The sequence below is a fragment of the Carassius gibelio genome, chromosome A4 (assembly GCF_023724105.1).
Source record: "Carassius gibelio isolate Cgi1373 ecotype wild population from Czech Republic chromosome A4, carGib1.2-hapl.c, whole genome shotgun sequence".
Lineage (NCBI taxonomy): Eukaryota > Metazoa > Chordata > Actinopteri > Cypriniformes > Cyprinidae > Carassius > Carassius gibelio.
In genome coordinates, this window is record NC_068374.1 from 22,527,822 (window position 1) to 22,539,109 (window position 11,288).

The 11,288-nt window shown below is 37.7% G+C and overlaps 1 protein-coding gene across 1 annotated transcript in view; it reads right to left on the reverse strand.

Annotated features, from left to right (window-relative positions):
• sema3c (sema domain, immunoglobulin domain (Ig), short basic domain, secreted, (semaphorin) 3C) overlaps positions 1–10,829 on the reverse strand; it is a 43,984-nt gene extending 33,155 nt beyond the window's left edge. The window contains exons 1-2 of the mRNA XM_052577071.1: positions 10,578–10,829; positions 6,508–6,673 (exon numbers count right to left, since the gene is read on the reverse strand). Coding sequence (XP_052433031.1) covers positions 6,508–6,640 — 133 coding nt within the window. The 5' untranslated portion in view covers positions 6,641–6,673; positions 10,578–10,829. The remainder of the gene's footprint in view (positions 1–6,507; positions 6,674–10,577) is intronic.
• Positions 10,830–11,288: the final 459 nt, after the last annotated feature.

Here is an 11,288-nt window from a genome sequence, read left to right on the forward strand (position 1 = left end):
GGAGGGAGCCAAGTGAACGCAATCATGTAGACTAAAGACTCATTTTGAAAATGAAATTCACATTTGTTTATAAAGGAACACAGGAAGGACCTGTGTACTCCATTACGCCAATGTTTCCTTTCTTTTTCTTTTTAACCAACCTCTTTCCTTTTACAATTTAGAGTTTTGGCCGCTCGGCTGGAAAAGCTTTAGGAATCTTCAAACCATAGACCATATTTGGCTTTAAACATCCTTAGGCCTGCACAGATTGAGCAAACATGGCAAAAACGGCTTAGAAAGGAGGGTGAAAAAATGGAACAACCCTTCAATACATTAGCATGAATCAATAGGGCAGAACATGCATGTTAACTCCACCATTATGATGGCTGTTCTCAGTATTGACAGACATGGATTGATCATGGTATCTGCAAGCTAAAGTAAACCGTTTTATTTACCCAGGCTAAAAAGGTGAGCAAGGTGAAATGGGGGAAAGAAAGAGGACAGATATTGTCCTCACATTTGTTGGCCTTAATATGGCACTGCTGACAGCTTCGACGAATCACATTTTGTATAAAATGGAATTCCCCAACTATTCTGCTCAGTATTTGCGTGTGTTCAATGCATAATATTTAACATGTGTCCAATGTCCATAGCTATCATCCTTTGCCAAAATAACCAGTTTTACAACTCCAAAGAACTATTTGGTCTGTTAGTCTTTACTTGAAATAGGCTGACACTCCATTTATAGTTTATCTGACCTCATTCTAACCCTAACCTGACCTAACCACCACCTCTTGACTTCAGACACAACTAAGAGGAAGTTGTAGCCAAAGATCTTTCACTCAGCATTGATTGTTAGTAAAGTATTAGACTTCTTTGCATAACTTGCCTAGCAATTACTTTTTGAGCTGACTAGACTTTGATTCTGAAACACTGAGACAGTAAGAATGCCTTACTGTCCTTACTGTGCTTACATCACTTTGAATGGTGATTTAAGCACCCTAGGAACCACTAAGCAACACCCTAGCAACCATCTAGAAAACAAAGCAAGATCGTAGCAATGAGCTAACAACTATTTCAGAACATAAAAAAAAAAAGTGAAACAAAAACCATTTACAACTAAAAACAGAAGTTTTGTATGTTGTTTTGGCCATTCGTGTACACAGTAACAGCCTTTTTGGGAGCATTTGGGAAAATGATTTATTTATTTATTTATTTTTTCATTTCTGTTATCCTCTCCCTGTAAACTACAAAAATGTGAATTTGTGAAAGCGGTGACATCATGCACATGCAAAGTAGTGAACTCAAAGTTAAATGAACTCAAAGTGACATCGCCAACTACTGGCTTGGCATGTGTAATACAGCCTTTTTAGCCGTTTGAGGATCCATGTGAATGGGGAACATTGTCATCTGTGTATGAAACTTCAAAAAATAAGCCAAAGGAAAAACGTTTCTATTGTTAGTATAACTGACCTTTCGCCATAAGTTTGATTGACAGGCGATCTGACCAATTATAACGGTGGTCTGCCATTTTGTCTGACAAACAAACCAGACAGGAAAGTAGATTAATGTCGGTGGAAGTGAACTTAAAAAATATAAGAAACTAGATAACTGAGATTCTGATGTTCATTCATGTTTATGTTGTGCTTTAAGAAGTAAAGAGAAATAAATGATCAGTTCATGTGACACTACAGTGTCATGACACATTAAAAGAGCCACAAAACAGCATTTATGGTTACATAAAAAAAAGGCCAGATTTTAAAGCTGAGATTTTGCTTCATTCCAAAACTAATTTGTTCTGTCTTGACTGTTGGCATGTTTCAATGTCCTGTATTTTTTCACTGCGTGATGATGTGTGTCGTAAGAGCGCCATGGCTTGTCAGGCTTAGCAACAGTAACTAAGGGAGGTGGGTCTTTGCGAATGGTCAATTGTGTCATTTAAATATGCACTTATTGTGAGATATCACATGTTACAGGGCAGGAACACCATCATTATGGTCAAACCAAAGTAAAACTTTTAGTCTTTTGAATGGATTGTTCAACATCACTCTTCTGGGCTTCAGGCACAGCTCAGAAGTGATTAATGGCTAAGACGTTACCTTATAGCCGATGAATATTATGTTGGCAGATTTCAATCCTCAAAGTGATATCTGGGGTAGAAAATTCAGAAAATGCTTTACCCTGACCATGACTGGGTTTGAGCAAATGTTAGTCTTGACCTTCATAGATGGGGCTTTTTCAAAGTTCCCATTTGTATTTTCATAAAAGTGAACAGTCTCAATTTATTGCATCAGTGCTAGTATATGGCACACATACACTCTTAAATGCTGTGTTGTGGCCTGCTGGAGGATAAAAGCATTTTAATACTGCATAATTGCATGCAACTAAAACAATCTGGGTGCAAAAATTTGTGGTGTGTGTTTTTGTGGAAACAAAATAATTTGTGCATGCACGCAAACTGGCAGACATTTGTCATAGATGGCTTCCAGTCACAACATGGAAACAACCAGCAATGTTGTGCAATACAGCTGTCTTCTCCATCTCCTATTTTTTAACAGAGATGAAATGCCTTACTTGCCTCAGTTGATACACTGTTAAATATCAGTTTATAAATAACAAAGAACAGAACTGTCAGCTGATATAAACATAGTTTGACATAGCTAGTAAAACAACGTGAAGGTCATACTACTCATGTTCGGAGTCACATGAAAGATGCTGAAAACAATTGTGTTCGTCTCACGATTGGAAAGAATATCTTATGATGGATTCCTAAAATGCCATACTTTTCTGATGGTTAACTGAAAACCACAACAACCCACCCATGGACCGATCAAAACCAGTATCGATTAAAATGCATGACCTCCTTTATTTGCAAAGGGTGTTGCCTAGTGTTACCTGGCTCAAGTTCACAAATGTGGTTTAAACCACATTTTAGACTGGGTGGATTCAGGTCAGAACTGATAAACAGACATTATCGTTTTAAAGGGGGTGAGCCAAGTTAACACCCAACTGTTTGCGATTGTGTCCTAATTGAAGTAAATGTATTATTAATCAGGCTGACTTCATGAAATTGGCACATGTCTGGCTGTCTCCTCCCTGTTTGGGAGGAGGGGAAAAAATCTAAATGGATAAATCTCATATATGAAAATAATACTTATGTACTTAGAACTCCGACATGTTTGTTGGATAATTTCCTGATTATTTCATTATGGTTTATTATTGAGTTTCTTTTGCCTGGCAATTGCTTTAGATGAACAGATTATTAGGCAGAGATTGGAAGAATTTCATAGACCGCAGTTCTCCTCTCAACACGACACAAGCTCTCAACATCTTGCTTTCCGCAAAGATACCCTCAGACTCGAGTTTCAGAAGAGCTCATGCCAAACTGACCAGCAAACAGTTAAACATTCTGACCCCAACTTCATCGCCCAGGTTTATTTTTTCTCAAGGTGTTAGTTCAAATCACATTGAGTAACTGACCCTTTGCTAAGTTATTTTGCCATTGGTTACTGTCGTTGGCAAAAGACAAGATTTCTCAGTATGAATTGATGTTGGAAAGCATTGTGATTATCTTTAGCTTTTCTTAATTTGTTCAATTAGCCTCCAAAATTTGCATTATGCCATTTATTAAATGGATACTCCAGCCCAAAATGAAAATTTTGTCATTAGTCACTTACCCCCATGTCGTTCCAAACCCATAAAAATGTCTTCGGGACACAATTTAAGATATTTTGTATGAAAACCTGGAGGCTTGTGACTGTCCCATTGACTGCCGAGTAAAATACACTGTCAAGATCCTGAGAGTATGAAAGACATTGTCGGAATAGTCCATCTGCCATCAGTGGTTCAACTGTAAGATGATGAAGCGACGAGAATAATTTTTGTACATGAAGAAAACAAAAAGAACGACTTTATTGAACAATTTGTCTCCTCTGTGTCTCTCCACATCACCGTAGCACCATTTTGGAGAATATGAGCTGGACGCAGGCGGCGCTGCACTGATGCGCTGCTTTCATTTAAAGCAAAGCATAAATACATGTAGAAAACATATGCTTGTGGCATGGCTGATACAGAAGTGTGTACACCGCCTGCGTCCAGCTCATATTCTCCAAAATGGCACTACCGTGATGTGGGGAGCTGGAGCTTTTCTGGACCTTGACAGTTTATTTTACTTGGCAGTCTATGGGACAGTCACAAGCCTCCCGGTTTTCATCCAAAGTACATTAAATTGTGTTCCGAAGATGAACAAAGGTTATATGGGTTTGGAACGACGTGGGGGTAAGTGATTGATGACAAAACGTTCATTTTAGGGTGGAGTATCCCTTTAAGGAATAACTTCAACTGGAATAGTGAGGGTTTTTTCCTTTCTTCTCTAGTCATGGACACTGAGAGACACCCAAAGCTCCCAGCTCTCTCCATAAAGACGCTTTCAGACATAACTTTACTGGAGCTCCTCAAGAATACAGTCAGACCCTGTTGGCTATAATACTATGGCTATGTTTTTTAACCTATACATCTGTCTTCTTTCAAAACTCTCAGAAAGATGAAAATGATCCAAAAGGTCTAAGAGACTAAAGGGATGTCTAAATCATGTAGATGACAAACTGGGACCTCATCAATTGTTTCTTTTGACACATTCCCAGACTATACATTACACTGTTCATTTACTGTGTGAAACTCTCTCCAATATACAAACACATCTGATTTTTCAATGATTAAGATGTCTTCTGTAGTTCTGTTATTCGTTTCTCAACCAAAAAGGTCTCTGAACTGAATGTCTTCTCCAGAGGCCGTCTCAACCTCACAGAGACTTTACTCAAATCCACACCTGCTGTGAAGAGTTATAGTCTAAGATGAAGCTGGCTTGATTAGTACAAACTAATCTGGCTTTAATTTGTTTGCAGCACAGTGACAGCTGGCTGTTTAGGATGTTCTTATTGATGTCAAACAGAGCGTGTTACGTGGCGTTCTTCAGAAGGACGCAAAGCCGTTCCAGAATGCTTTGAGTGTGAGCATAGTTTTTCCATGGCAAAATCCTCTCTGACACACACTTGTCGCCTTTTCCAAAGCTTCCCACTGCTTCTTTTCAGCACATAAGACATAGACGGATAACTACACTTGGGAATGTGCTGGAAAGACGAGGAGAAAGAATGGAATGACAAATTAGGACAGAAACATAGATTGAAAGAAAAAAAGAGCGCTGGAATGCACATAAAAACTGTGTTATGGTAAGAACAAGAAACAAATGTCCACTACTGACAAAACCAGACAATGTCAAATACTGAGGAACAAAGCATAAATTGGGCTCTTATGTTTGAGTCAGTGACAATATGCTCAATATTTAGCCATTTAGAAAATGGTGTAAATGTTTTTCAGGAATGCATGAAACCAAAAAAAAATCAAATTCTCCTTTAACTTTCTTGTGGAAACATGTATTGTTTAATATGCCTGAATCAAGCTGTCTACATTTTATACCTGGCCGTTTTACACCAGCAAAATAGTCCGATCTGTTCAGATCAGAAAATCATCTTAAAGTGAACATGTTTTCCCAGAAAGCAGAACAACTGGTTCTCCGTGAACGTCTAGCCCCCGAATGCACTGACACACCCCCTTTTCCATTACTCAACTATATTAAATGTTTGCTACAGCAGATAAGAGGAAAGATCACCCTTGACATCTGATATGAGACCAGCTCAGCCATTTCCAATGATCATGGAAACATTATTCTTGAGTTTACACCCACAGATAATGTTTCAAGCACATAATATAAGCTTTATGCCATACTGTGGATATATTACATTTAGCATTTATGTTTGGCACTTCAGCTCAAAGCACATTTTATTATTGGAGACCATTAACCCATCTGCAGCAGTGACACATTTCTTCTGGAGAAAGTAAACGGCAGTTAAAACGGCATATTGTGCAAGTCTGGTGTGACTCACTAGCAAAAGGATCTAAAAAAGATATTTTCCACAATTTATTCATCATTCGTAATTCAACCAGTAATATAAGGTCATATTTTTTTCATAAAAGCTCAGTGTGCACCCCAAAAAGTATTTTTCCTGGCCACAATTTTATCAGATTTAAAACGTTTGACTATGTCCCAAATTATATTTAACTTTACCATATAGGAACTAATCCAAAAATACAAATCTTTCAGTCTTTCAGTTTAAAACTGATTTGAATAAATGTGAAGCTTTTCTCTGCCAATCAGTGAACAAAAGACCTAGTACAGATCGATCAATAAACCGCAAACCTTAATTTAATATAATAAAAGCTTTATTTCATCCTATCCTAAGTATGTTAGCACTGTTGAACGCATTGTCAAAGCCCAAGTAGCACATTCAGACCTCCTGACAGTGGCACAGGCACATAATGAGGGACAAATAGACCCCTCAATCTGGTTTAGGGGACTCTGATGAGAATGTTTTATCTTAAAGACGACATGATGTCATTGGAAAGGGTTTTTGTTCTTAGAGAAACCCCCATTTAAAAGGAAATGCATTGATTGGAGTCTGAAGTTCTTACCTTGAAATGACAGGAAGACCCGTGGCTGTGGTGGGAAAAGACCATGGACGCCGGTGACACAGAGGACGAGGGGAAGTAACAACCTCATGCTCGTCCCAAACGGCCAAACCCTGAGCGCTCCTGACCTCCCCATGACTGCTGAGGAGAGACACCCAGACCAGCCCACCTGCACAGACAAGGTGAAGGAACTGTTCATGACAAAAGAGTTGTACTGAGGAGAAAATACATTTCAAAGGCTTCAGATGGAAAGAATATAATGTATGCACTTTGAAGGTAGAGGTAGACACATGGAATCCTATTATGATTTTTAGTGTTCCTGTAGCTCAACTGGTAGAGCATCGCATTAGCAAGCGCAAGGTTGGGGGTTCGAATCCCAGGGAACACATGAAAATTGTTAGCCTGAATGCACTGTACGTTGCTTTGGATAAAAGCATCTGCTAAATGCATAAATTTTAATTTAATTTAATTTTACATTTAAGTATTGATGCCATATTTTGTTAATTTAAATTATTTATATATATGTGTGTGTGTGTGTGTGTGCATGTATGTTTGATATCTAAAATTCTTGAAGCAACATTACAAAAGACATTAAGGTTATTTTCAAAGAATGACAAGGTAAAAATTCAATTGATATATATTCATTATATTCAAGATACAGTTCTGTTTCTTGTCTACAGTATTGTTTTTAGATATTTATACTTGGGGGAAAAAATGCATTGTATCTGTAATGCTGTGGATTACCACATGTAATAAGTTGTGTAAAGGAAAACAAACAAAAAAACAGTAATAAACAGAATTTACTATAATTATCATACAACGTAAGTCTAAGGGCCAAGGCATTACAGTCATGTGCATAGTTCTGCCACTTTTTCTATTTTAAACTTGCCGTAATCATGTAAAAAATGTGATGCAACTGGCAAATCACAAGAATTATGTTGGTACTGTAAGTCCATTTGACTTGACTTTTGACTGTAAAAAGGTCCATTTGTACAACGTCAAGTAATGCATATTTTTCATTTAACTTGCCCCATAGACTTCCATTCTTAATGCCACAACAATTCAAAATGTGTGGTTATTGACGTAAGGCAGCAGAATTAGAAAAAGCTCAACTTTTATTGAACCCACAACATTCCTTTTAAAGTTCAACATATTTCTTTGCGTTTGAAACATTAGCCACTTTCTGTGAGAAGAACTGGCTTTGATATAGTGTACAATCAACAGGGTATCAAAAGAAGCTATTTATATACATATTTTAACCCTTATATCATAACAGTTGTGCTTTGCTATCCATGAAAGCTTTTTCCTTTAAAGGCCTGCTGTATGTCTTTTAATTAATTAGTGCTAAGTGTCATGACATTGATGCATTAAGACATGATATCTTCCAATGGTGTATAAACAATGGCTCCTGTCCAGGTGGAGTCAATATTTTACCTTTACACGAGGAAGACTTGTAGAGTATAAAAGGAATGTTCATGTAGGAGTAGCTCAGAGAAATGGACGCTTTTATTTCTAACAAAATAATGAATGGAAACTCATCTGTGTTTCTTTCCCCTCTGTTCTATTATGGGACAACAAAAAGTTCAATAATACATGGGGAAGGGTTTGATTTCATCTGGAACTCTTGCTTTGTGCTCCAAGGAGAACAGACAGCCTTCTCTGACCAGTGCACTCTTGGAAAACAAGAATACATGCTGTTCGTAATTATATATTAATAATATGTTTGTTTTGTAGCAGAGCGAGTGCAGAAGGACAAAGAACAGAGTAAGAATAGCACAGTCTCAATGCTCATGTCTTATACATGAATCATGTGAAAGATTGATAGCAACTTTTTACAAGACATATGAGGTATGAGCACACTGCACAGGGTGTGTTCAAAGTGAGCAGCAATGTATGAATACAAGAAAACACCACTTAGGGTGCTATTCGCCCAGAATCCACTTTTTAAGTTGTTTTGCATGTAAATATCCTCTATAAGGACGATGATGAACCCATTTCATTGGTTTTTCAGCATCTCACACCATGAGTACCACATTTTTAGAATGCCATGCTAGGTTAATATTCAAGAGTTACAGTTAGATTATTCTCTTTTAAATCAACAATATGAAAATAAATTTGAGCTATTTCACTGACATTTCCAGAGTCCTTATGAATTCGGCGATGAGGTGATTTCTGAGCGGCTTTGAACCAAAACTCGATGCAAACTGGATCACAGTGTGATCTGAGAAAGTCAAACGTCTATCAAAGCTGTCTTTCATACCACTTCAGCTCGGAGCACAGCAGCCTGGAAACGTATTACGAGCGGTTTATCTTCAAGCTTATCATCTTGTGTTTGTCATGGCTATCTGCGTAATGAGTTTTCCATCATTCTCCTTATGGAAGTGTTAGCTGAATCCAATTATTGCTCACTAGAAATATAACAGCCAACTTCAACTAAGAACTGGCTCATTTTAGTAGGTTAAACCGATTGAAAGAAATTAAGTGTTTTTTGTAATGTTCTGAAACAATGCTATGGAAACTTGACTATACAGTATGAATGCTTCTAGATTTCTAGTGCTACCTGCCTTTGCATAACTGCCATGAAGGTGTTCTTGATGGTTGAAAAAGCAATGCTATGTGCTTGCTAGTCTCTGTGATATTTAGGTATCTTCTTTAATATAAGTCAGTGAGATTTAGTTTGACAGTTTATTGCAATGACCAACATAAAGCTGTTTGGTTTGCAAGTGACTTCTGTGTGAGCTGTGCTTCATGCATTGCTACACTATTGACAATACACAATGGACTGAAGTGATTGCACCTTTTGATATAAAAGCAAATATTCATAACAAACTGCATGATTTAAGGCACCATTCATGTCTGTTGCCCAAACATCACCCAACGTTCCTCTGGAGGCAAAACGTCCTCTTAGGCTTCGGCTATGGCTCTAGGGTTGTGGTGAAGGTAGGGGCGGAGCATAGAGACTATGCCATTTCTCGTTTGTTACTCTTGAGTAGACCAATTCACTTTATTGAGGCATACTGCCCCCATCTGGTATGGAATGTGGAGTATGACTTGATTTTTTTGCCAGACATGACACATGGCACCTTTAAGTTAGAGATTCAAATGTTTGATAAAAATGTCATATATTAGTTTTTAATATAATAACTGCTGCCCTAACCTTATGCAGAGAAAATGTATTCTGGAAGTGCATTGTGGATTATCGTCACCATACCACACCCTGTCATTCACCAGCTCATACACACTCAGTGCCAGGCATGCACACTCTACCACAGTGTGACGACAATAAAAGCATTCAATATTGCATTTTACATTGGACTAAATCCCAGATACTATCTTTAGTGACACTTATAAAATAATAACATCAGTGTCTTCAGTCTCAGACTCCCATAGACTCATTCACACTCACTGCTGTCTTGTCTGTGAGACACACAGCACACATTCCACAACGTCTCAGGACGCATTGAATACATACCAGTGGTCAAACTGAGACAACTAGACAGCTCTTTTTCACAATACCTAAAAATAAAGACAATTACTAATATATCAAGAAACAGAAAATTAGTTAAGAAATCAGATTTTGTTCAAAAATGCATCATTGGAATTCAGTTGGAAGCAAAAAAGCACTTTTTTAAACAAGCAATACACATGTAAAATAGCATTTCACTAAAGTCAAGCAAAATCAATTATTAAAAATATATATTAATGGGGTAAGAAAAATGCAAGTAAATGTATAAGTAAAAGTGCTAACAAGTAAATTAACAAGTAAATATCCTAATATATTAATAAATCTAACTAAATTGAAATTAAGCAAAATTTTTGGGACATCATCAGGTATTAAAATAATTCCATATCATATTATAACAAAGATCAGAAATAACACTATATACGACTGTCTATTTCCTAGATAAGCATTGTCTATTTTTTTTTTATATAGACTCTTCTCTCATCAGGTCTTATGATTTCCCGTCTCTGGTGGGCATCTGCACCTGTTAGCCTGAGCCTGGAGTCCCCCCTCCCCTAAAGCTGTCCAGTTCGGTCCACACAGGAGCTCATCTGCCCCTAACGGGACTCACCTTCTAAGGCTTCCTCCCTGAGCAGAGAGCGGGTGAGTGCTGTAGTCACAGACGTGGTGAAGAAATACAGGGTTGTGTGGACTTCCCCAGGAGAGTGAAGAGAGGTGTTAGTCCAACCGGCTGACTGCAGGACAGAGAAGAGAGCGGTTGAGAAGACTGAGAGGTAGAGAGAGAGGGAGAGAAGGGTGGACTGGTTTCCTGTTACACTCCTCTCTTCTTGAGCCCCCCTTCCCTTTTCTTTCCCTTTTCTTTCCCCTCCTCTCCTTTTCTCTCTCTCTCGCTCTCTGTCTCTGTCTATAAGTCACTGAACAGATATTCCAGACCTCCGAGTCTGACTCTGCCTGCTCAGTGAGCAGCAGCAGTCTTTGGAAACAGTGCCTGAGCTCCAGAGTCGCATTCTCCTTATTAAAGCCCTTTTAGATCCATTAGTGCATGCAGAATTTACAGTACGAGATTTACATTTACATAAAAGTGCAACACAGCTCAGCAGAGAAAAAAATCTTTCTATGATGGCCATTTTTATTTATTTTTTTTATCAAAAATGAAAACAGTTAAGCCTATTTTATGGAAGCAATGTATATATATTTATTTATTATTACTATAGTTATTATTTCTACTTTCTTTGTCTTTTATGTTAACTGTTAACCAACAATATACAGATTGCATAGATGAGTTTAATTCACAAAAACATGAAAAAAAAAAACATGATGC